General features: G+C 52.1%; 1 protein-coding gene across 1 annotated transcript; it reads left to right on the top strand.

Annotated features, from left to right (window-relative positions):
• The first annotated feature begins 14,603 nt into the window (after positions 1–14,603).
• Positions 14,604–24,586, top strand: ECHS1 (enoyl-CoA hydratase, short chain 1). The gene is made up of 8 exons (XM_068961418.1): positions 14,604–14,720; positions 15,795–15,992; positions 16,397–16,524; positions 17,304–17,403; positions 18,537–18,641; positions 19,086–19,205; positions 20,236–20,303; positions 22,559–24,586. The coding sequence occupies exons 1-8, from the start codon at positions 14,633–14,635 to the stop codon at positions 22,622–22,624; spliced, it is 873 nt and encodes a 290-aa protein (XP_068817519.1). The 5' UTR covers positions 14,604–14,632; the 3' UTR covers positions 22,625–24,586.
• The last annotated feature ends 1,962 nt before the right edge of the window (positions 24,587–26,548 follow it).

Here is a 26,548-nt window from a genome sequence, read left to right as displayed (position 1 = left end):
AGAGAGATCAGTCCTGGGTGTTCATTGGAAGGACTGATGTTGAAGTGGAAACTCCAATACTTTGGCCACCTGATGCAAAGAACTGACTCATTTGAAAAGACCCTGTTGCTGGGAACGATTGAGAGCAGGAGGAGAAGGGGACAACAGAGGATGAGATGGTTGGATGCCGTAACCGACTCAATGGACATGGTTTGGGTGGACTCCGGGAGTTGGTGATGGACAGGGAGGCTTGGTGTGCTGCGGTTCATGGGATCGCAAAGAGTCGGACACGACTGAGCAACTGAACTGAACTGAATGTGGTCCTTTCCTCCAGTGAGATGTGCATACAAGGGATGCGGCTCCTGCTGTCCAATTGACAAGCCATGTCATGTCCTACTCTTTGCAACACTACGGACTGCAACCTGACAGACTCCTCGGTCCATAGGATTGGGTTGCCATTTACCTCCCTTTTAAAAGAACTATCTAGGAGAGGTGTGAAGCTGAAGCTCCAGTACTTTGGCCACCCGATGTGAAGAGCCAACTCATTGGAAAAGCCCCTCATGCTGGGAAAGATTGAAGGCAGGAGGAGAAGGGGACGACAGAGGATGAGATGGTTGGATGGCAGCACTGACTCGATGGACATGAGTTTGCAAGCTCTGAGAGTTGGTGATGAACAGAGAAACCTGCCATGCTGCAGTCCATAGGGTCGCAAAGAATGGGACACAACTGAGCAGCTGGACTGCACTGAGGAGAGCTGTCACTGTGGATGGGCAGCCAGCTCTGAAAGCTGGGCCCCTGTGTGCAGGCGGCTGACCGGCTCCTGATACTGAACAGTTTCTGTGGCTGGTCTTACAAGCTGCCAAGCAGATCAAGGCGTGACTGCCAGTAACAGCCCGCTGCCCGAGGGATGGACAGCAGGGGCAGAGGGCGGCTCTGGAGAGGCTTGATAACTTGTCTGCTGCGAGTTTGCTGCACGTGTGCCATCAAGGGCTCTTCACTCAACACTCTCCACACCCCGCCCCACCCCGCCCTGCCGAGCACCCCCTGCCCTTCCTTCCTCTCTTAAGTCCCACCTCTCCAAGCCGCTCTGCATCCCCGCACCACTCCCCTACGGGGACCACGAGAGCCAGCTGGTGCCCTCCAGGCACACCTCGTGCTTGTCTCTCAGGGAAAGCTCCCGGTTGAAGTGCCCCGCTCGCGGTGAGTGTGGGGGGCCACCTTCGTGCTGGTCCTGGGCGGGGCTCACCTCTTTTGTCCCTGCAGCGCAGGCTCAGCACGAAGCCTGCAAGGGAGCCGAGCTTGGCGCCTTTGGAGGTGGCAGTGACCTCAGGAACCCAGAGGCGGCCCAGGCTCAGCGGTGCCACCTCCTGGCTAAAGCGCCGAGCCCGAGCCCAACCCATAATGCTGCCCGCACCTCTGGCCTGCCGCTCAGCCTGACATCCTGTGACTAAAGAGGAACGGGCCAGGTGACCCTGCAATTCCAATGAAACAGCCCGTCTGGGGTGCCCCGCCCCCTGGCCCTGGTGTCTCTGTCTGCAGGGGGAACTTTACCCCCCATTCTGCCGCCTGACGAGCGGAGCTCCCTCCTGAGATGTTCCCCCAAGGGTCAGCTAAGCTGAAGCCCAGCAGGGTGAATGGTCCCAGACCCTGTTTTGGCTGTTCCCACCCAGGGGTGGTCAGAGCAGAATCTCTCCACGCTGCCCTCCTCACCTCCTCCCTCTTCTCTGCCAGTCAGCCTTTCTCTAGTAAAGGTCAGGATGACAAGGGCTTACTTAGGCCTATTTAGAAATTCAAGATTCGGCCCTGACCATCCCTGGGTGGGAACAGCCAGAAGGAGTCTGGGGGGCTCGAACTCAATTCTGGCTCAGCCTCTTGGAGCCTTTTGTTGATTGGCAGGACTCTGCACCATGGAGGCAGGGACTACGTGGCCAAGGTGTAAAAACGCCCTCACCCCACTCATACCTGACCGCGTCTGGACCGAAGGCCTGGTGGTGGGAGGAGAGGCAGTTACAGAGCCGCGACACTGACTTCGTGGCCAGGGAGCGAGGGCAGCACTCCGACTCCCCGGAAGGGGGCATCTGGGGCCCCGGGAGATGTAGGGGTGTGGCGGGAGGCAAGGCCTTCATGCTTTCAGCCAACCCTCTGACCTCCAGCTGCTCTGTCATCACTGGCCCCCGTGCTCCTGTGGCCGTGGCCAGGTGCTGGACTGTTCTGCTGGGTCTCAGGTCACCTGCAGCAGCTCTGACGCACACACCTCGTTTCAGTCTGCCTCGTACAAAGTCACGGGCTTCTTCTCATGCCCAAGGGCCACCCATAACAACAGAGGCAGTAACTACCCAGTGACATCTGTGGTTTACCTAAAGCAGGCTGTTCATTTCCATAAGCAGATTCTATGATTATAATTCACATGCCGCACACTTCACCCATTTAGGGTGAACAGTTCACTGGTTTACAAGACATTGACAGAGTCGTGCCAGCATCACCTCGCTGAGTTAGAACATTGTCATCACTGCATAAAAACCCTGCCCTCTAGCGTGCCCACCACCCCCTCTGCAGCTTCTGGCAACCACCACTCTACTCTCTGCCTCTTTGGCCTTGCCCGTTCTGGACAGTTACTGCACACAGAACCGTGCCCCCGTTCTGGACATTCACTGCACATAGAATCGTGCCCTTTCATAGGTCACAGCTCTGTCATGGGGAAGGGGCTCACGTGACTCCATAAAGCTGTGAGCCATGCCATGCCAGCCTAACATGGGTGGTCACAGTGGAGCGTTCTCACAAGACATGGTTCACTGGAGGAGGAAATGGCAAACCACTCCACTATTTTAGCTGTGAGAACCTCATGAACAGTATGAAAAGGGCAAAAAGATAGGACCCCGGAAGATGAGCCCCTCGGGTCAGAAGTTGTCCGATATGCTACTGGGAAAGAGTGGAGGACAATTACTAACAGCTCCAGAAAGAATGAAGCAGCTGGGACAACACGAAGCAACACTCAGCTGTGGGCGTGTCTGGGGATGAAAGTGGAATCCCGTGCTGCGAAGAACAGCATTGTATGGGAACCTAGAATAGTCGATCCATGAATCAAGGTAAGTGGGACATGGTCTAGCAGGAGATGGCAAAAATGGATACCGACATCTTAGGGGTCAGTGAGCTAAAGGGACGGGGATGGATGGACTTAGCTCAGTCGCCCATTGCAGCTACTACTGTGGGCAAGAGCCCTTCAGAAGAAAAGGGATAGCCCTCACTGTCGACGAAAGACTCCAAAATGCAGTACTTTGGTGCAATCTCAAAAATGACAGAATGATCTCAGTTCATTCCCAAAGCAAACATTCACTATCACAGTAACCCAAGTCTGTGCCCCAACCAGTGATGCCAGAGAAGCTGAAGTTGACCAGTTCTATGAAGACCTACAAGACCTTCTAACACCACACCGCCCCCGCTCCCCAAAAAAGATGTCCTTTTCATCATAGGGCGTTAGAATGCAAAAGTAGGAAGATGAGATACCTGGAGTCACAGGCAAGTTTGGCCTTGGAATACAAAATGAAGCAGGGCAAAGGTTAAAAGAGTTTTGCCAGGAGAACACACTGGTCATAGCAAACAACCTCTTCCAACAACACAAGAGACAACTCTACGCATGAACATCACCAAATGGACAACACTGAAATCAGACTATTTTCTTTGCAGCTGAAGATTGGAACAGCTTTATACAGTCAGGAAAAGCAAGACCTGGAGCTGACTGGCTCAGATCAGGAGCTCCTTATTGCAAAATTCAGGCTTAAATTGAAGAAAGTAGAGAAAACCACTAGGCCATTGAGGTATGACCTAAATCAAATCCCTTGTGATTATGTAGTGGAGGTGATGAATACATTCAAGGAACTAGGTCTGGTAGACAGAGCGCCGGAAGAACTATGGACAGAGACTCATAACACTGTACAGGAGGCGGTGACCAAAACCATCGCAAAGAACAAGGAAGGAAGAAGGCAAAGTGGCTGTCTGAGGAGGCCTTACAAATAGCTGAGGAAAGAAGAGAAGCAAAAAGCAAGGGAGAAGTGGAAAGACATACCCAATTGAATGCAAAATTCCAGAGAAAAGCAAAGAGAGATAAGAAGACCTTCTTAAAAGGACAATGAAAAAAACTTAGAGGAAAACAAGAATGGGAAAGACTAGAGATCTCCTCAGGAAAACTGGAGAGATCAAGGAACATTTCATGCAAGTATGGGCAGGATGAAGGACAGAGACAGTAAGGACCTAATGGAAGCAGAAGAGATCAAGAGGAACTTTTTTTTTTTAAGTCTTAATTTCCCAGTAACTATGATGGTGTGGTTACTCACCTAGGGCCAGACAGACTAGAGTGTGAAGTCAAGTGGGCCTTAGGAAGCATGACTGTGAACAAAGCTAGTGGAGGTGATGGAATTGAGCTATTTAAATTCCTAAAAGATGATGCTGTTCAAGTGCTGCACTCAATATGTCAGCAAATTTGAAAAATTCAGTAGTGGCCACAGGACTGGAAAAGGTCAGTTTTCATTCCAATCCTAAAGAAAGGCAATGCCAAAGAATGCTCAAACTACCACACAATTGCATTCATCTCACACGCTAGTAAAGTAATGCTCAAAATTCTTCAAGTTAAGCTTCAGCAGTATATGAACTGAGAACTTCCAGATGTACCAGCTGGGTTTTGAAGAGGCTGAGGAACCAGAGATCGAATTGCCAACACTGGCTGGATCATACGGTAAGCAAGGGAATTCCAGAAAAACATCTACTTCTGCTTCATTAGCTATGCCAAAGCCTTTGACTGTGTGGATCACAACAAACTGTGGAAAAATTCTTCAAGAGATGGAGTACCAGACCACCTTACCTGTTTCTTGAGAAACATGTATGCAGGTCAAGAAGAAATAGTTAGAACCGGACATGGAACAACGGACTGGTTCAAAATTGGGAAAGGAGTAAGACAAGGCTGTATATTGTCACTCTGATTGTTTAACTTATATGCAGAATAAATCATGTAAAATGCCAGGCTGGATGAATCACAGGCTAGAATCAGGATTGTCAGGAGAAATAACATCAGATATGCAGATGACACCACACTTACGGCAGAAAGCAAAGAGGAACCAAAGAGCTTCTTGATGAAAGTGAAAGAGGAGACTGAAAAAGCTGACATAAAACTCAACATTCAAAAATTTAAGATCATGGCATCCAGTCGCCTCACTTCATGGCAAATAGAAGGGGGAAAAGTGGGAGCAGTGACAAGCTTCACTTTCTTGGGCTCCAGAGTCACTGTGGACAGTGACTGCAGCCATGAAATTAAAAGGTGCTTGGGAGGAAAAAGGTGCTTGGAAGGAAAGTTGTGACAAACCTAAACAGTGTATTCAAAGAACAGAGATAGCACTTTGCTGACAAAGGTGTGTATAGTTGAACCTATGGTTTTTCAGTAGTCATGTACGGATGTGAGAGTTGGACTGTAAAAACAGGCTGAACGTAAAAGAACTGATGCTTTTGAACTGTGGTGCTGGAGAAGGCTCTTGAGAGTCCCTTGGACAGTGAGGAGATGAAACCAGTTGATCCTGAAGGAAATCAACCCTGAAAATATCTATTGGAAGAACTGATGGTGAAGCTGAAGCTCTAATACTTTGGCCGCCTGATGCAGAAAGCCACAGCCCTGGAAAAGACACTGACGCTGAGAAAGCCTGCAGGCCGAAGGGGAGAGGGCAGCGGGGATGAGACGGCCAGACAGCAGCACGAACGCAGTGGACATGAGTTTAACTAAACTCCAGGAGACAGGGAAAGACAGGGAAGCCTGGCGTTCACGAGGTCGCGAAGAGTAGGACACAACATAATGGCTTTCAGTGACTAACAGTGTTGAACATTTTTTGTGTGCTCATCAGCCATCTGTATATTTTTGTTGTAGAAATGTCTGTTCAATCCTTTGTTCTTTGTTTACTGTCTTTGTATCACTGAGTTTGTGAACATTAATAAGTTCAGTTCAGTTCAGTCGCTCAGTCGTGTCCAACTCTTTGTGACCCCATGAATCGCAGCATGCCAGGCCTCCCTGTCCATCACCAACTCCCGGAGTTCACTCAGACTCACGTCCATCAAGTCAGTGATGCCATCCAGCCATCTCATCCTCGGTCGTCCCCTTCTCCTCCTGCCCCCAATCCCTCCCAGGGTCAGAGTCTTTTCCAATGAGTCAACTCTTCGCATGAGGTGGCCAAAGTACTGGAGTTTCAGCTTTAGCATCATTCCCTCCAAAGAAATCCCGGGGTTCATCTCCTTCAGAATGGACTGGTTGGATCTCCTTGCAGTCTGAGGGACTCTCAAGAGTCTTCTCCAAACCAAAGTTCAAAAGCATCAATTCTTCGGTGCTTAGCCTTCTTCACTGTCCAACTCTCACATCCATACATGACCACAGGAAAAACCATAGCCTTGACTAGACAGTTCCAAATAGGAAAAGGAGTACATCAAGGCTGTATATTGTCACCCTGCTTATTTAACTTATATGCAGAGTACATCGTGAGAAATGCTGGACTGGAAGAAACACAAGCTGGAATCAGGATTGCTGGGAGAAATATCAATAACTTCAGATATGCAGATGACGCCACCCTTATGGCAGAAAGTGAAGAGGAGCTAAAAAGCCTCTTGATGAAAGTGAAAGAGGAGAGCAAAAAAGTTGGCTTAAAGCTCAACATTCAGAAAACGAAGATCATGGCATCCGGTCCTATCAGTTCATGGGAAATAGATGGGGAAACAGTGGAAACAGTGTCAGACTTTATTTTTGGGGCTCCAGAATCACTGCAGATGGTCACTGCAGCCATGAAATTAAAAGACGATTATTCTTTGGAAGAAAAGTTATGCCAACCTAGATAGTATATTCAAAAGCAGAGACATTACTTTGCTGACTAAGGTCCGTCTAGTCAAGGCTATGGTTTTTCCAGTGGTCATGTATGGATGTGAGAATTGGACTGTGAAGAAGGCTGAGTGCCAAAGAATTGATGCTTTTGAACTGTGGTTTTGGAGAAAGCTCTTTAGAGTCCCTTGGACTGCAAGGAGATCCAACCAGTCCATCCTAAAGGAGATCAGTCCTGGGATTTCTTTGGAAGGAATGATGCTAAAGCTGAAACTCCAGTACTTTGGCCACCTCATGCGAAGAGTTGACTCATTGGAAAAGACTCTGACCATGGGAGGGATTGGGGGCAGAAGGAGAAGGGGACGACCGAGGATGAGATGGCTGGATGGCATCACTGACTCGATGGACATGAGTCTGAGTGAACTCCAGGAGTTGGTGATGGACAGGGAGGCCTGGTGTGCTGCAGTTCATGGGGTTGCAAACAGTCGGACACGACAGAGCGACTGAACTGAACTGAACTGAACTAACTAGACGGACCTTAGTCGGCAAAGTAATGTCTCTGCTTTTGAATATACTATCTAGGTTGGTCGTAACTTTTCTTCCAAGGAGTAAGCGTCTTTTAATTTCATGGCTGCAATCACCATCTGCAGTGATTTTGGAGCCCAAGAAAATAAAGTCTGACAGTGTTTCCACTGTTTCTCCATCTATTTCTCATGGAGTGATAGGACCGGATGCCATGATCTTCGTTTTCTGAATGTTGAGCTTTAAGCCAACTTTTTCACTCTCCTCTTTCACTTTCATCAAGAGGCTTTTTAGCTCCTCTTCACTTTCTGCCATAAGGGTGGTGTCATCTGCATATCTGAGGTGATTGATATTTCTCCCGGCAATCTTGATTCCAGCTTGTGTTTCTTTCAGTCCAGCGTTTCTCATGATGTACTCTGCATATAAGTTAAATAAGCAGGGTGACATATACAGCCTTGACGTACTCCTTTTCCTATTTGGAACCAGCCTGTTGTTCCATGTCCAGTTCTAACTGTTCCTTCCTGGCCTGCATACAGATTTCTCAAGAGGCAGGTCAGGTGGTCTGGTATTCCCATCTCTTTCAGAATTTTCCACAGTTTATTGTGGTCTACACAGTCAAAGACTTTGGCATAGTCAATAAAGCAGAAATAGATGTTTTTCTGGAACTCTCTTGCTTTTTCCATGATCCAGCACATGTTGGCAATTTGATCTCTGGTTCCTCTGCCTTTTCTAAAACCAGCTTGAATATCAGGAAGTTCACGGTTCACGTATTGCTGAAGCCTGGCTTGGAGAATTTTGGGCATTACTTTACTAGAGTGTGAGATGAGTGCAATTGTGCAATAGTTTGAGCATTCCTTGGCATTGCCTTTCTTTGGGATTGGAATGAACACTGACCTTTTCCAGTCCTGTGGCCACTACTGAATTCTTCAAATTTGCTGACATATTGAGTGCAGCACTTTCACAGCATCATCTTTCAGGATTTGAAATAGCTCTACTGGAATTCCATTACCTCCACTAGCTTTGTTCGTAGTGATGCTTTCTAAGGCCCACTTGACTTCACATTCCAGGATGTCTGGCTCTAGGCGAGTGATCACACCATCGTGATTATCCAGGTCGTGAAGATCCTTTTTGGACAGTTCTTCTGTGTATTCTTGCCACCTCTTCTTAATATCTTCTGCTTCTGTTAGGTCCAGACCATTTCTGTCCTTTATCGAGCCCATCTTTGCATGAAATGTTCCCTTGGTATCTCTAATTTTCTTGAAGAGATCGCTAGTCTTTCCCATTCTGTTGTTTTCCTCTATTTCTTTGCGTTGATCGCTGAAGAAGGCTTTCTTATCTCTTCTTGCTATTCTTTGGAACTCTGCATTCAGATGCTTATATCTTTCCTTTTCTCCTTTGCTTTTCACTTCTCTTCTTTTCAGAGCTATTTGTAAGCCTTCCCCAGACAGCCATTTTGCTTTTTTGCATTTCTTTTCCATGGGGATGGTCTTGATCCCTGTCTCCTGTACAATGTCACAAACCTCATTCCATAGTTCATCAGGCAGTCTATCTATCAGATCTAGGCGCTTAAATCTATTTCTCACTTCCACTGTATAATCATAAGGGATTTGATTGAGGTCATACCTGAATGGTCTAGCAGTTTTCCCTACTTTCTTCAATTTCAGTCTGAATTTGGTAATAAGGGGTTCATGATCTGAGCCACAGTCAGCTCCTGGTCTTGTTTTTGTTGACTGTGTAGAGCTTCTCCCATCTTTTGCTGCAGAGAATATAATCAGTCTGATTTCGGTGTTGACCATCTGGTGATGTCCATGTGTGGAGTCTTCTCTGGTGTTGTTGGAAGAGGGTGTTTGCTATGACCAGTGCTTTTTCTTGGCAGAACTCTATTAGCCTTTGCCCTGCTTCATTCCACATTCCAAGGCCAAACTTGCCTGTTACTCCAGGTGTTTCTTGACTTCCTACTTTTGCATTCCAGTCTCCTATAATGAAAAGGACATCTTTTTTGGGTGTTAGTTCTACAAGGTCTTGTAGGTCTTCATAGAACCGTTCAACTTCAGCTTCTTCAGCATTACTGGTCGGGCCATAGACTTGGATTACTGTGATATTGAATGGTTTGCCTTGGAAACGAACAGAGATCATTCTGTTGTTTTTGAGATTGCATCCAAGTCCTGCATTTCGGACTCTTCTGTTGACCATGATGGCTACTCCATTTCTTCTGAGGGATCCTGCCCGCAGTAGTAGCTATAATCGTCATCTGAGTTAAATTCACCCATTCCAGTCCATTTTAGTTCACTGATTCCTAGAATGTCGAACATTAATAAAGGGAAACCATTTAAAATGGAGTTGGAAGGCCAGAAGAGGGAGCTCTCACACACGTGACTGTCAATTACAGGAAGCATTGTCAATTACAGACCCAGAGAGAAGGATCACCAACAGGAAAAAATCCTCCAAGACAGGTTCCAACAGGAAAGATGTTCACTGCATCTCTTACAGGAAAGTGAGGGCTCCAGCTACTAGGCCAATGAGAACCTGTCATCACCCTGAACTCTCATTTGCCTCCGACTGACTTTTCTTCAGAACTCCTCCCAACTTCCTGTTTTTCTCTGTAAAATAGAGAAAAATGGTAAGTTCAGTTCAGTTCAGTCACTCAGTCGTGTCTGACTCTGCAGCCCCATGGACTGCAGCCCTCCAGGCCTCCCTGTCCATCACCAACTCCCGAAGTTTACTCAAACTCATGTCCATTGAGTCATGAGTCTCTAAAATAGACAAAAATGGTAAAATGACTGTTTTTTGGGTTAGCAAGTAGAAAGTATTCTTTATATCTTCTGGACACAAGACCTTTCTCAGACACATGACTGGTGAGGCTTTTTCTCTCATTCTGTGAGATGGCTTTTCACTCTCTTTAGGTTTCCCTCTGAAACATAAAAGTTTTTAATTTGGGTGAAGTCTATATATATTTTTTTCTTTTGTCATTTGTGCTTTTGTCCATAGATTATTTCATGAAGGATAGCAGCCACCTACTTCAATACTAGCCCGGGAGTGTTAGAAAAAAATTCTTTCATGTTGGAGCCATTCCTGTTTGGATGCCTGTCACAGCACCGTAGCCCACACTAAGACAGAGCCTACTGTGGTAAAAGCTCTTGTCATCTCTTTGTAGGAAAATGTCCTTATTCTGTCCTTCAGTTCAGTTCAGTTCAGTCGCTCAGTCATGTCCGACTCTTCGCAACCCCATGAATCGCAGCACACCAGGCCTCCCTGTCCATCACCAACTCCCGGAGTTCACTCAGACTCACGTCCATCAAGTCAGTGATGCCATCCAGCCATCTCATCCTCGGTCGTCCCCTTCTCCTCCTGCCCCCAATCCCTCCCAGGGTCAGAGTCTTTTCCAATGAGTCAACTCTTCGCATGAGGTGGCCAAAGTACTGGAGTTTCAGCTTTAGCATCATTCCTTCCAAAGAAATCCCAGGGTTGCTCTCCTTCAGAATGGACTGGTTGGATCTCCTTGCAGTCCAAGGGACTCTCAAGAGCCTTCTCCAACACCACAGTTCAAAAGCATCAATTCTTCAGTGCTCAGCTTTCTTCACACTCCAACTCTCACATCCATACATGACCACAGGAAAAACCATAGCCTTGACTAGACGGACCTTAGTCGGCAAAGTAATGTCTCTGCTTTTGAATATGCTATCTAGGTTGGTTATAACGTTTCTTCCAAGGAGTAAGCATCTTTTAATTTCATGGCTGCAATCACCATCTGCAGTGATTTTGGAGCTCCCAAAAATAAAGTCTGACACTGTTTCCACTGTTTCCCCATCTGTTTCCCATGAAGTGATGGGACTGGATGCCATGATCTTCATTTTCTGAATGTTGAGCTTTAAGCCAACTTTTCACTCTCCTCTTTCACTTTCATCAAGAGGCTTTTTAGTTCTTCTTCACTTTCTGCCATAAGGGTGGTGTCATCTGCATATCTGAGGTTATTGTTATTTCTCCCGGCAATCTTGATTCCAGCTTGTGCTTCCTCCAGCCCGGCGTTTCTAATGATGCACTCTGCATGTAAGTTAAATAAGCAGGGTGACAATATACAGCCTTGACGTACTCTGTTTCCTATTTGGAAACAGTTTGTTGTTCCATGTCCAGTTCTAACTGTTGCTTCCTGACCTGCATATAGGTTTCTCAAGAGGCAGGTGAGGTGGTCTGGTATTCCCATCTCTTTCAGAATTTTCCAGTTTATTGTGATCCACACAGTCAACGGCTTTGGCCTAGTCAATAAAGCCGAAATAGATGTTTTTCGGGAGATCTCTTACTTTCTCCATTAGCCTGGAAATAAAGTTTTGCTGAGCATTAAATTCTAATTTGGATTGTATTATTCACTTGAAAACATCCATTTTGCTTTTCATTTGCAGGTGATTTTTTTTCTTTTATTTTTGGCTTCCCCATGCAACTTGTGGGGTCATAGTTCTCCTGGTCATGGACCAGGAATGAAGCCGAAGCCCCCAGCAATGAGAGCTCTGAGCCCTAACCACTGGGAAACCAGGTAGTCCCTTGTAGGCTATCTTTTTATCTTCACCCTCAACTTTGCACAATTTGGGCAAGAATACAAATGGAGGCTAATAATAGGTGTCCGAACATTTGAAATTTATAAATCAAAGTAAAGACATTATTTCATTGTTAAAATTTGCCTGTGTTCATGCTAAGTTTCTTCAGTTGTGTCCAACGCTTTGTGACCCTATGGAAGGTAGCCTGCCAGGCTCCTCTGTCCGTGGAATTCTCCAGGCAAGAATACTGAAGTAGGTTGCCATACCCTCCTCCAGGGGAGCTTCCTAATCCAGGGATCAAACTCACATTTCTTATGTCTCCAGCACTGCCAGGCAGATTCTTTACCCCTGCTGCTGCCGCTGCTGAGTCACGTCAGTCGTGTCCGACTCTGTGCGACCCCATAGACGGCACCCCGCCAGGCTCCCCCGTCCCTGGGATTCTCCAGGCAAGAACACTGGAGTGGGTTGCCGTTTCCTTCTCCAATGCATGAAAGTGAAAAGTGAAAGTGAAGTTGCTCAATCATGTCCGACTCTGTGCGACGCCGTGGACTGCAGCCCACCAGGCTCCCCCGTCCGCGGGATTCTCCAGGCACAAGCACCACCAGCACCAGCAGTTACATCTTATTTTATAAAAATAAAGCTATTCTCATCTAGTATTCAATAGGCATCTAGTTACCAGTGTAAAGAGTCAGTCTTCTGCTTCACTTGTGTTCTATCTAGACCTATAAATACACGAACTTCAGAGTGACCCGGACTGTTCACGATGTTGCAAGTCTTCCCTCAGCCATAGTGCAGCTGCTGCGACGAATGCTGCACACGCTTCGTGAGCACCTCCGGCCCATGCAGTGGGAGGAAGGGAAGCAGAGAGTACTCATGGATGTTTGCCACAGTGCTCAGCAGGGGAAAACTCAGTTACATGACGCCTCTAAAAGGAAGCATGTTGTTAATAAATTATCTTTCCCTTGTCTAAGCACATCTGCCCCTCAACTCCTCCACACTGCAAAACAGTAAGAACTCTGAATTCTCCGTGACATTTCAGTCAAGTCCCCCTAAAACCAAATGCTCTTACTGAGTTCATGATTTATCTCTCCACCCCAAACTTCCCTTTCTTGTGCCCTCTGACCTCAGTACTGTGCTACCTGAACACTAACCAGGTAAGTCAGATGACTAAGATGGATGCTGTCGATAAAGGGGTTAATGTACTAAAGTTGCTGCTGTCGACATCATTCATGGACAAACTCAGGTTATTTCTCCAGGGCAAGATGAGCTCACAGACCCCTAAACCATGGACCATCTGGCCTGAGAACGTAAACCAGAGACATCCTGACTCCTAAAACTAGGTTCAGAAATGTCACAAAATGAATCTCAACCTTTCTTTTTTTAAAAAATCTTAATTTTTTAATCCCCTAACTCAAAGACCAAGTTGGTCAGAGGGTTATCAGAGTTGGTCTGAGTGGATCGGAGATTGTCCCTAACTCCTTTGCCTGATGTCCTGCAAACACCCACTGTCGGGAGTTTGGCTTTCTCTGGTTACACCTGAACATTGCCCTGAGATCTGACTTCAGGTCACAAGTAGGTCCGCCCAGCTCCAGGAAGTCCACAGGCAGGTTTGGCTAGAAAGCCACTGCCTCCAGCTCAGAGTCCAGGACCCAGCTGTGGCTCGAGGTCCTGTCACTCAGGAGTGGGCACACCCTGCCTGTCCCGCAGCCTGAGACGCAGCAGGAAGGGACAAAGGTCAAGGGCACAGAGAAGACCGAGGTAGTGTAGGCCAGCGGACAGCTCCGCTAAGAGCCCTGCGGGCCAGCACCCTGCACGGGTGGACCGGTGCACTCGCACGAGCCCCTGGCGGTCCCTCTTGGCACTCCGGTGTCCCAACCAGCTGTGCGTCATCAGGCCCCGGCCTTGGGGGGCAGAGGAGAGCAGGCCACGCAAGTTTCCACCCGCACGGCTCAGCTAGCTCCGGAGTAACTGCTCTCAGATCTTCCGGGCTACTTCTGTCAGCTGCCAGTGGGCACTTGCCAAGGGCATTTTCCATCTGGGTCTGCGGAGATCCAACCCTGTGCTACTGCAGCTGCCGGCCTTCATTCAGGGTGGAGAGTGAGGTACTCTGTGCTCCAGGGAAACTGGTCTAACAGGTCTCTAGACAGATATTTTCAGACACTGATTTCATGACCCCAGTCCTTCCATCTCTTCATATCTAGAAAAGCACTAAATCCCTTCACCCTGACATCAGCTCTTCATGACTAACAGAAAACCTTTTGTAAAGTAAGCACTTGATCGCAGCGACCTCCCCGTTCACCAAAATCTCATATATTGGCCTTCGCCCGCTGCCTCTCCAGAACAATCCCTCAGAGCTCTCTGAGGTAGTCTCCCCAGCTGCAGTCTTCATTTTGCCGCAAATAAACTGAACTTGACACTCTCACATCGTGCATCTTTTTAGTCAACAGTTCCTACAGGTTGGGGCGGCACAGGCGGGAGAAAGGCCAGGACCTGAACTCCGAAGCCTTCTCCCAGCCCTGCGCCGCCTCCGCCCCTCCTCCTGGACCCTTCTTCCGCCCCCTCCTCCCTAAGCCGCCGGCCCGTCGCCCCGCCCACTTCCGCCGCCTGGCGTGGTCTCGCGACACCGGCGTGGTCTCGCGACCGGGGCCGGTGGGCGGGGCGGGCGCTGACTGGCGCTGCCGGGGGGCGGCTCCGGGGGGCGGCTCCGCGGGGCGGGCCCTCCGCGCGAGCGGGCGGAGGGCGCAGTCGTCACGCGAGCGCCATGGCCGCCTTACGTGCGCTGCTGCCCTGCGTCCGCGCCCCGCTGCGGCCCTGGCTCTTCTGCCCGGTGCAGCGCTCCTTCGCCTCGAGTGAGTGCGGGGCCGCGGGGGCGGGCTGTGGTTGGGGTCCCCGGGCCTCTTCCTGGGCCGGGGCCCCTGGGCCGCACCGCGCCCCTGCCGGGGAGCGTCCGGCCTGACTCCCCCGCCCAGCACCTCCTTCCTGAGCGCGCGGAGCCCTGGGGTCACTAGCGTCTCGACCCCGGGGACTCGGGGCTGAGTGCCAAGACCTCTGGCCACTTCAGCATTTAGTGTGAAAGCCCTCAGACTTCGGAGGACGCGCGGTCCGCGCGTCTGCCGTCGGACGGGGTCGCGCGTGCTGTCCTGTGGTGCCTCCTGCCCAGCCTCCCCGGGTCCACTGCTCGTCCCTTCAGAGTCTGCCTGCCCCACCACCCCCACCGCCCCTCCACCACCCCGAATTTCCCAGGAACTCCTGGCCACATCTCTGGGAGCGAATCTCTGCAGCCTCTTCCTTCACCTGTGTGTCCGCTTACCCTAGCTGTTACCTGGTGTTGATGCTCCCCGAGTCCCTTCTGACCACCTGCTTCTGCACCCTGGCCTGTCCCCAGCCGTCTCTTTTTGGGCTTGTATGTGGGGTGTGGGGGATGCTGCCCACACATGGGTGATTTCAGTTACTCCCCAGCAAGCCCACCGGGTAGGTACCCCGTTCAAGGAGGCAGCTGCCTTGGTTAAGCTTCCCCCGCCAGGTCATTCTGGCTCCCAGGCCTGAGCAGGCTGCCCCTGCTGTCTGGCAGTGGCCCTTTGCCTGTGTGCACGTCACCCAGTTGGCATCTGTTTAAAGAGAGAGTTTCCTCATCTCTTGTTTCTACAGGATGCCAGGCATCTGCAGCACAGGTTCAGGGCAGTGCCAACCAAAGCATTCAGAAGGAAGGCTGCTGGTCATTGCTGGGGCTGTCTTAACTTAGGGAAACGTTCCAACTTTTGTGAAAGCAGAGGGCCCTGCAGAAGCCCCCATGCAGCGTGAGCTGCAGCACCAGGGACTGGGCGGGGCCCTCGGGCATCGGGATCGCCCTGTGCCGTGGCGGAATGCATCCCCCAGTTTGATGCCTCTGTTAGTGGAAATCCCAGTTTCCCATTTCTTCCCAGGTGCAGCCTTTGAGTACATCATCACAGCAAAGAAAGGAAAGAACAGCAACGTGGGGTTGATCCAGCTGAACCGCCCCAAGGCCCTCAATGCGCTCTGCAATGGCCTGATCGCGGAGCTCAACCAGGCACTGCAGGCCTTCGAGGAAGACCCAGCCGTGGGGGCCGTTGTCCTCACAGGCGGGGAGAAGGCATTTGCAGGTGAGCTGCTCAGCATGAGGTATGTGATCCCACCTGTGGCGTGGCAGGCAGCCTTATACCTCCATGAAGGCATCAGGCAGGTTCTGCAACTTGAGGATTTATTTACATAAGGTAGACCAAACCCTGAGCTGCTTGGAGGAGGCTCTCTGATTAATGTTGAGTGTGCCCTGCCAGCACAGTCAGCCTGCTCAGAGGCAGGCGGGTCTCGGGCGAGAGGGATGTGAGTGAGCCCGCTTCCCCTGAGCCCCTCCTGCTGTTTCCTGGCCGCGTCCCTCTGCGTCGCCGCCGTCACCATGCCCCCGGCCCAGCTGTGCGTCCATGTGGCCTCCCCCAGAGCCCAGTGCTTACCCCTGGACACTCAGCAGTTGCCTCTGGTAACTGGAACGTCATTTCCCACCACCCAGCTGGAGCCGACATCAAGGAAATGCAGAGCCACACGTTCCAGGACTGTTACTCTGGCAGGTTTTTGAGCCACTGGGACCAACTCACACGTGTCAAGAAGCCGATCATAGCTGCTGTCAATGGCTATGCCGTGAGTGTCCCCCCCACCACCTCCTTGCACTCAGAGCGCCCGAAGGAACTGTGTTTGTACAGTAGCACCGGTTTTTATTCGGAGGAGGCTGTGTCTCATTCTCGGTGATAACGAGAGAGGCAAGACCTGTAAAGCGTTTAGCATCTGCTCTGTGGGAGGGGGTTCAGCTCCTGGCCTTTGGATTCCCCTGTCTTCAGCATGGTCCCTAAGGCTCCCCAGGAGCTGCCTCCCCTCTGCAAGGTTAAGGGCACATGTGTGGGCTTTCTGTGCAGTTTGATGACTTTGCAGCCTGCACTGCCTTATAAATCAGCTCCTTCTGCTGCCCTGGAAAGCGCTGGGTGCCCCATTTGGTGTCGGGGTCTCCTGCAGGCACCTGGATGACGCAGAGGCCCTGGGGCTGGTTGTGGCCTGTACGGAAGCGAGAAGGACCTTTCAACTCACAGCTCCTTAGTGAAGCTCCCTCGGGGTGAGCGGGTCGGCGGGCAGAATGTATTGGAATGCAGCAGCCTCAGTTCTCCCCTCTCTTGGCTGCCTTTCAGCTCCCTCAGCCAAGTGGAGTGGCCACAGCAGACACTGTAGGACGCGCAAGGCCAAAGGCATTTGCTGTCTGGCCTTTGCCAGAAAGCCTCGCAGCATCGACTGTGCATGTAGCTTATGGAGGCGGTTACCTGACTTGCCATCTCTGTGTGGACGTCTGCTGTACCCCAGACCGCGTTCCTTTTTATGGAAAATCTAATGAGCAAACAGAGTGACCGTAACTGGGCCCTCTTGTTTTGCAGCTCGGGGGCGGCTGTGAACTTGCTATGATGTGTGACATCATTTATGCTGGGGAGAAAGCCCAGTTTGGGCAGCCGGAGATTCTAATAGGAACCATCCCAGGTAAAGGCTCTCGAGTCAGCTCTTCAGGTCATCAGCCCAAATCTGCCCTCTGCCAGGCATCTGGGCTGTCTCTGCGTCAGACAGAAACAGTGGGACCGTCCTGTGAGCCTGGCTGCGCTACCTTCCCCGTGGGGCGGGCGGGGCCTGGGGGCCTGGGGCCCTGCCAGCCCCGCTGGACTGGCCGCACGCTGGCTTCCGGCCGCAGTGACTCTTGCTGCTGAGCGTCCGGGGTGGGTCCTTGTAGGTCAGCAGCTCGGAGAAGGAAACACGGAGACCACAGGCCAGCACCGAGGGCTCCTGTTCCAGTGGCCAGAGCGAGACCCGTGGCCTCAGCAGGTTCAGAGCAGGGAAGCACATCCCCCGCGGGAGGGCGACGGGAGCAGCAGGCCAACAGTGATGCCTCTGCCCCTCGGCCCACCTGATGAGAGCTACAGGCTGTGTCCCCACAAAGTCTCTACCTCGGATGTAGAGCCGGGAGCCCAGCGTCTCTCCCAGGCCAGCGGGCCAGGCAGTGGGCAGGGTGGGGTCAGCTGAGGGGACCGCCAGGCTCTCCCTGTCCCAATGCCCAAGGTCCCCACCGTGCTGAGGTAGCGCTCGAGACTGCTGGACCGTGGGTGCCTCCCTCAGGTGGCCACTCGCCTCGCCCTGGCAGCCCTGGGGTTCACTGTGGGCAGGTGAACGGGCAGACCAATCTTTCCAGTCAGAGGCCGTTGAGTGGGCGGGGGCAGGGTCCGTGGAGGCGAAGTCCACGTAGGGCTAGACGCCCGAAGAGCCTGGGAGAGGAGCGCATCCCCAGGCCCGCGAAGCAGGAGCCTTGCCCCGTCCCACTCTAGGAGCAGAGCCAGTTGTGATCGGAGGCTGCCCCCCAGGGCGGGTCAGGTCAGGGTCTGTGAGCTCCAGGCATCCATCCAGGGTCTGACTCCTGCACGAGAGGCGCTGATACAAGGGGCCCAGGGCACGAGGCAGAGGCCTGAGTGTGGGAAGGAGGCTCCCCTGTGATGTCTGGGTCTCCCCCAGTTCTGCCCACCCCCAGCTGAGTGCTGTAGGTCTTCAGGCCCTAGACACTTGCCAGCAGCTTGTCTGTGGCTTCTTGGCCACAGCATGGCATGCCCAGCAGCCCTCTGCCCCTGCAGGTGCAGGGGGCACCCAGAGACTGACCCGTGCCGTCGGAAAGTCACTGGCCATGGAGATGGTCCTCACTGGTGACCGGATCTCAGCCCAGGATGCCAAGCAAGCAGGTATAGGCTGGGGCCGCCCCATGGGGTTGCCCCCTTGGGAGCTGAGTGGAGGGGGAGGGCCTCACCCAGGGACTCCCACAGCGATCAGCACAGAGCTTTCTGGCGTCCTGCGAGTCCAGGATACTCACTGCCTGTGTCTGTTTGAAATAACCACCACGCACAGCAGAGTGGCTCAGATGTCCACGTGGATTAAAGACTAACAGTGAGACCGTCGCACTTCTCAGAAGCTACGTGAACGGTGGGGGGTCTCCCAGACCCTGCAGGCAGGCCCGCTCCGGGCCCCTCAGTGACCTTTGGCTGTAAGAGCCCCGTAACCTTGACAGCCAAGGGTGGCAGCCCCACCAGGGCTCGCTGAGGACCCTTGCCTGTGTCTGGTGGAGGCCTGCGCTGTGGCAGAACTAGAACCGGCTGTTTCCACATGCTGTTTACCTTTTTGTGTTGTAGGTCTTGTAAGCAAAGTTTTTCCTGTTGAGACAGTGGTTGAAGAAGCCATCCAATGTGCAGAAAAAATTGCCAGCAACTCTAAGATTGTAACAGCGATGGCCAAAGAGTCGGTGAACGCAGGTAGGGGGGAGGGGAGGGAGGGGAGGCCGCACGGGGCAGTCGCGAGACTTGACAGTTGGGGTCTGAACTGTGCGTCTCAATTGATCTGCACAGAAATTGTTAGGGTTCTCAGTATTTCGATTTTGGCTCTTTGTTGCACTCTAGTCTCTAGCTGCTTGCTCACAAATTCTGTTGAACTGGTCTGAGCCCCCCTTGGAAGCAGGACCTGAGAACTGGGGCAGCCTGGGGGCCAGTGCTGGCGAGCAAGGCAGCCTGGGAGGGTCCCCTGCAGAACCTGGGAGGAGGAAGTTCCTCTCTGCTGCAGCTGCGCCTGACCGTCCAGGGGTGAGCCAGGGGCAGCTCTGCCCTCCTGGCTGAGGGTCTGGGCTCAGCAGCCACTCTTGACCAGCAGAGCAGCTCTGACCACCCCTCTTGAGAATCGCTTGCGTGTTAACTCGGTGATTTCATCTCAGCATTGGAGTGAGGCTGTCCCTTTGCTTGTTCCGCCTGTGAGGGCAGTGAGTGTCCCTGGAGGGCCACGCTGCCCCAACCCTGTCTCTGCTCCCTGGGCTCACCCTTAAGTGCGTGGAGCGTGTGGTGAAGCCCGGGGCAGCTGTCACCGCCTGGCGCCGGTCACGGGACCTGGCTGCAGGTGCTGCCGCAGAATATTCCGTGAGCCTCGCGCCCCCTCGCCTCTGCTGCAGACTTAACCTGGGCCTCGCTCCGTTCTGCCCACACCTCCGTTTTCGGTGTCGTCCTTACTTATTTGTCGTGCTTCTAGAGTCCGCATTCTTGGGCTTCCTCAGCCCCCTCGTGACTGGACAGTTTTCCATCCCACCTTCCACACTGGTCCCCACACAGGACACAGGGGAGCCCGGGAGCAGCTGTTCACTGGGCTGCAGCCGAGGCGACACCCTGGAGAGGGAGGCTACACTTTAATCCCATGACATCAGAGTGCACGTCGGTCCCCAGGCTGGTTCCTGCCTCTGGAGAAAGTGCTGCACTCCCAAGTCTGTGTCTCAGCTCCTCACTGCAGGGTTTCCTTTTTCAGCTTTTGAAATGACATTAGCAGAGGGCGTTAAATTGGAGAAGAAGCTCTTCTACTCAACTTTTGCCACCGTGAGTAGCCTCGTTCATGCGGGAAATCACATGGTCCAGCCGTGAAAGTTCGGGAATTTGCTTGTAGATTTTATCACCATTTCTCTCTGGTCAGAGCTCATAGCCTCCCTGTAGCTGGGCAGTGATGTTTGCAAATAAATGGGGCTTCCCTGGTGGCTCAGACCATAAAGAATCCACCTGCAGTGCGGGAGACCTGGGTTCAGTCCCTGAGTCAGTAATATCCCCTGGAGAGGGGAATGGCAGCCCACTCCAGTATTCTTGCCTGGAGAATCCCAAGGACAGAGGAGCCTGGCAGGCCACAGTCCATGGGGTCACACAGAGCTGAACACAACTGAGCAAATAACACAGCGCAGCATGTAGAAGTTCAAAGTACAAAAATGTTTACACTTATTTCTTATTACAAAATGTTGAGGTCCTTTAATGGACCGGAACCTGGTGGTCCACAGTCGACGATAAGAAAGTAAGGGAGAGAAAGGCTGATATTCCTTGGTTCACACGGAAAGCCAGTAAAGCCCCTGCACGGGGCTCGCTCTGTTCACGGAGGCCTCAGGCGCCCTCTCGATGGGGTGAAGGTGCAGAGCGCCTTTTCGAGAGGGTCTTAGAAGCCCGGGCAGGAAAGTGAGCTCAGAGGGCTTCTGCGCTCCAAAGAAATAGCCTGAGAGAGAGAGAGAGAGAAAGACATGGGGACCAGAGCTCTGATGGGGCAAAGGTGTTTTAATCAACATGCTGTGGGCATATATACTGTCTTACAAGGTATTCTCAGCAAAGATAAAGATTAAAATTCCAGACTTACAAAACATAGGTGATCGATATTCAAGAGAGAGAGGGTTGTAAACAATCACTTTTACTGAATGGTTCACAAGGAAGAAGAGGGTGCTTATCACCATATAGAAAAACTAACGAAGGAAATGCCTGGATTCCTCAGCCCCCAGGAGAGGCTTGCCTCTCCTCTTAATTCCTGAGGGACAGAGAATTCCTGACAGATCCGAAACAGCGCATAGCAAGCCTCCTGTTAAATGCTTCCTGACAACAAAAGATCTTAGGAGTTGCACACTTAAATAGCAGTTCCTGTGTTTAAAAGGCAATCTATTTACCCATGGTCTTCCTAGGTCGTTCCAGTTACTTGGAATGGGGATCGAATACATTTTAACACTATAATTTGAAACCTTGGCACATTATTTTCTAGGGTATCTGCTAGTAACTTGAAGGAAGTCATTCTTTTAATAGTCACTAAAATTCATCTCTTACTATCAGGAAGTCATAAATAGGTGTTTCATGAAAGAGATTAAAGTGACTTTGGTTCTTGAGGCACAGATTTGTGTGTGTGCACATGTGAGTGTGTGCGTGTACTGAGTGCATGCGTGTGGTGTGAGTGCGTGCGTGTGGTGTGAGTGCGTGCGTGTGGTGTGCGTGCGTGCACGTACTATGAGTGCATTGTGTGCACGTGTGTGGGGGTGCATGTGTGTCGTGTGAGTCCATGTGTATGCATTTGTATGTGAGTGCATGTTGTGGCCTGAGTACATTCATGTGTGTGCACGTGTGAGTGTGTGCATGTAGTATGAGGATTTGTGTGGTGTGCGTGCATGTGTGGTGTGTGTCCATGTGTGTGGTGTGCGTGCATGTGTGTGTGGTGTGAGTACATGTATGTACTGTGCATTGTATGCACATGTGTGCACTTGTGTGAGTGCATGCATGTACTGTGAGTGCACACGTGTGGTGTGAGTGCATGCGTGTGTGTGAGTAGTGGTGTGAGTGCATGCGTGTGGTGTGTGTGTGCATGTATGTATTGCCTGTGTACGCTTCTGTGTGCGTGCATGCATGTGTATGAGGATTCCTGTGTTGCGAGTGTGTGTGTGTGTGCGTGTGTGAGGAAGGAGGGCTGAGGCAAAGCCTTTCCTTGTGTCCTGTTCCCTAACCCTTGGGACACCACGTGGCACAGGCCACGACTGGACCCAGGTCATGATTTGAGTGACCAAGCGCATGGACCTGAGGCTCTCTAGATGAGGGTGTATTCCACTCGAAGGTTAGTGGCCCCCGAAGGACGGTCACCACGGCAGGGCAGGGGTGTTTACTGTGAAAATACCCATTCCCGGGCCCGCCCTCGCTGGTCAGGGACTTGGGTCATTCACCCTTGAGGTGACCCCCCCCCACAGAGCCTGTGGGTGAGGACGGCTGAGGGCGGGAGGAGCCGGCAGGCAGGGAGAGGCCTAGCCTCGGGAATAGTCACCGTCCACCCCTGCTCCTCCTCCGCACAGGAAGACCGGAAGGAAGGGATGGCCGCGTTCGTGGAGAAGAGAAAGGCCCACTTCAAAGACCAGTGACAGCCGGCGGCCTCTGCCTCGGCCCCCATCCGAGAGGACGAGCAGCTTCAGGAGCTGATCAGTGCTTCTGTCTTGTGCGCAGTGTCGGTGACACGTGGCTTCCCTCCAGCTCTGCGGGGTGGTATGGGCTCACAGCCTGCGGGGGGCAGGTGGCCTTCACCCAGTGGTCACGGGACCCCGGCTCGGCCACTGTGTCGTTTGCAGCGGTGGACATGGCCACTCAGAGTGAAGGCCTTGTTGCTGGGTCTCTAGAGAGACATGCTCTTGACTGACAGACCTCAGGCCACATTAGGCCTCTTGTTGGTCGTTTCTGTTCTTCAGTGTTCCATCACTTTTTAAACACTTGCGTCTGTCATTCTAAGCAACAGCATTCAAACAGAGCAGGGTCCGCGAAGGCCCCATCCTCGTCCGAGGGGGACTGCCTGGCTCTTAGGATTTTCTGTGCCCACGCGCTCACGTGTGAAACTCGGTTTTCTTTGTATGAAAATGAACATTTCTGCTTCTTTCGAACAAACGCACCCTGTTCTTTCATGACTGTGATTCTTTTTCGTTCTAAAATAGATAACAGAAAGCTTGCTGTTTATCCGTTTTTAAATGTACGCCTGGCAGCGGGGCGCTCAGCGTTCTCATCTGCCTCCGTGCGGCTTCATCACCCCAAACAGAAACTACGCCGCGACACTGACTCCCTGCCTGGCCCCCCGCCTGCCCCCCCGGGTCCTGGGGACCTTTACTGCACTTTCTTTCCGTTGCAAATTGAATATAATATTTCCAGAGTCCACCCAGGTTGTAACAGTAACAGTCCATTTCTTTCCATGGCTGAACATGACTCCTGCTCGCGTTCTCTTCAGTGGCCCTGACGTCTTTCATGACGTGTGTCCATTGTGATCTGCTTGCTCAGGTGGCGTAGTGTGTTGAGACCATGCCCAGGTTCCCGTGTCAGCGCCGTCGTGACGACAGTGCGGCACACGTTCTCTGCGTGAACCCTTGCACTTCGGCTCAGGCGCGTCTGTGAGGGTCTTGTCATGTATCAGAACCGCTGCCTCCTCTCCAGTCCCTCACAGTACACGCAGCAGGCAGGCCGGGGTGCAGCCTCGTCCCCCTCGGCAGAGGGTCGCAGAGCGGCTCACGTGGGGCCAGAACGCCAGGGCAAGTCGTTGAAGGTGCTGGATGATGGGGTCGCCCTCGCACGGAGAGCGAGGAAGCAGGCGCAAAGGGATGGTGAGATCAGGCTCCGCTGGGGCTGGAAGGCCAGGCCCGGCTGGGCGGTCCTCACCGTGACAGACGTGGGGACCCACGTGCTGAAGCTGCGAGTCACCCGCCATCTGGAATGCACCAGCAGAGGCGTCTGCAGGGGGAGCTTCACGTGGAGGAAGTAAATGCGTAGTTTAGCTTTCCACACGCGTCGCGCCTGGCCTCATGATTGCTTCCTGGAGGGACTACGCTGGTGGCCCAGTTACCAAGACTGAGCTCCCAGTGCAGGGGTCTGAGTCCAGCTCCTGATCGGACAGCTAGATCCCACATGCTGCGACTGAAAAAAAAAGCTGCACGGAAGATCCTGCAAGCCACCACTAAGACCCAGCACAGCCAAACAAAATAAATTTGACTGTGACTAATGGAGTCCCGAGTGCTGGGGGCCAGGTGGAAGCAGCCCTTCCGAGGCCCGTAGGCACCCTTGTCCTAGTGGCTTAGCTGGAAGCTAAGGGCTGGACGTGAGGCCCACACGTGAGTGTCCATGTGTGTCTCAAAGGTCTGCACCCACAGGGCATGTGGGTTCCAGAATGTGGCAGGGATGGGTCCTACCCTCAGGCCCAGGGAACAGAACCTTCTCTTTGGGCTGTGTGCTGGCCCCGGGCTTGGCAGAGACGGGACTGTCCACGTGTGACCATGTGCTTTGCTGTATGTGAGAGGGCAGCAGGCAAACCCTAGGCAGATGGCAGGGACCACAGGCCCAGAGAGCCCTCCACTCCCTCGAGTTAATTGACCTCCTGCCCCGTATTGGTTTTGGGTTGTGATTGGTTTTTGAAGCTGAGAACTTCTCATGTATCCATAAACTTGGTTTTTCCTGCCTATATCTCTGCTAAAAAAATAAGCTTCAGGGAACGTTAACTACGAGTCTCCACTCGGGCTTTGGAGTAGGCACTGCTCACGCTGGTGCAGTCGGCCACTGTGGGTGGCTGGTGTGTGGGCAGCTTTGGCCACCAAGGCTCCTCAGGGATGGGCAGTGGGTGTGGGGTGTCTGTTGTCTCCAGGTTACTTCCCCGGAACCTGCCAGGCCTCTGGGCACGTCACCACAGGCAGGGCTGAGGTCCACTGAGGGATGAGGTGGGAGGGGCGGGGCCCAAGGGAAGAGAGCCTGGCCTGTCCAGGCTCTGAGTTGGGCTTTCCTGCAGGGCCAACAGCAGTAAGTCCTCAGGTGAGCAAGGCAGCCAGCCCTGTAAGGAGGGGCCCGAGCATGGAAGGCTGAGAGCTGGCTGGCCTGAGCAAAAGCTGGTCTGCAGGCTGGCAGTGAGGTTAGGTGCTGGGTTCTAAAACGGGGGTATGACCCAGCTGGTGCAGGCATGGGCATCTGAACTGGGGTCTGCCCTCTATCCTGAGTGCATGGATTGGGGGGGCAGGGGGGTAGGGATGGGCCAGACACAGGGTGGAAGGCCGAGGCTGGCGTAGCAGGATTTTTGTTGACGTCTTGGCACAGGAGCCATCTGCATTAGTCAGCTACTGCTGCCTAACAAATTATTGCCAAGTTTATTCGATTTTAACACCAAAGCAAGTGTTCTGCAGGGAGACACCACACTGCCTTTTACGACATGCCCCCAGAAGCCAGGCAGCAGCTTGTAGGGCATATTCTGTTGGAGGCAGTCGCAGAAACCCACCTGGCTCAAGAAAGGAGACAGACCCGCTTCTCGGGAGGCACATCACGCATGGCACGGTGGTGGTGCTGCCACTTGGGGAGGACAGTTACACGCGTCCACTAAAGAGAATGCACAACCCGAAGCTGAGGATCGTGCCTTATGCAGTGGCCTTGCTGAGACTTCAGCCCTGGACACAGCCTCTCAGGTGCTGCGAGGGGCCTGCTCCACAGAGCTGAGGGAGTGTAAGTAGGTGGGGCAGGGGGTCCCCAGAGAAAGAAGCAGGGATGGCTTTCTCGACTGATGCCATGTTCAGTTCAGTCGCTCAGTCGTGTCCGACTCTTTGTGACCCCACGGCCTGCAGCACGCCATGCTTCCCTGTCCACCACCGAACCGAGTTTTCTCAAACTCTTGTCCATAGAGTCGGTGATGCCATCCAACCATCTCATCCTCTGTCGTCCCCTTCTCCTCCTGCCTCAGTCTTTCCCAGCATAGGGTCTTTTCCAGTCAGTCAGTTCTTCACACCAGGTGGCCAAAGGATTGGAGCTTCAGCATCAGCCCTTCCAACGAATATTCAGGACTGATCTCCTTTAGGGTTGACTGATCTGATCTCCCTGCAGTCCAAGGAACTCTCAAGAGTGTTCTCCAACACCACACTTCAAAAGCATCAATTCTTTGGCGCTCAGCTTTCTTTATGGTCCAGCTCTCACATCCATACACGACTACTGGAAAAACCATAGCTTTGACTATACAGACCTTTGTCAGTAAAGTAACATCTCTGCTTTTGAATATGCTGTCTAGGTTTGTCATAGTTTTTCTTCCAAGGAGCAAGCATCTTTTAATTTCATGGCTGCAGTCAAGTCTACAGTGATTTTGGAGCCCAAGAATATAAAGTCTCTAACTATTTCCATTGTTTCCCCATCTATTTGCCATGAAGTGATGGGACCAGATGCCATGATCTTAGTTTTCTGAATGTTGAGCTTTAAGCCAGCTTTTTTACTCTCCTCTTTCACCTTCACCAAGAGGCTCTTTAGCTTCTCTTTCTGTTGTAAGAGTGGTGTCATCTGCATATCTGAAG

Source organism: Capricornis sumatraensis, chromosome 23 (genome assembly GCF_032405125.1).
Source record: "Capricornis sumatraensis isolate serow.1 chromosome 23, serow.2, whole genome shotgun sequence".
NCBI classification, from domain to species: Eukaryota; Metazoa; Chordata; class Mammalia; order Artiodactyla; family Bovidae; genus Capricornis; species Capricornis sumatraensis.
This window is presented reverse-complemented; position numbering and strand designations above follow the sequence as displayed.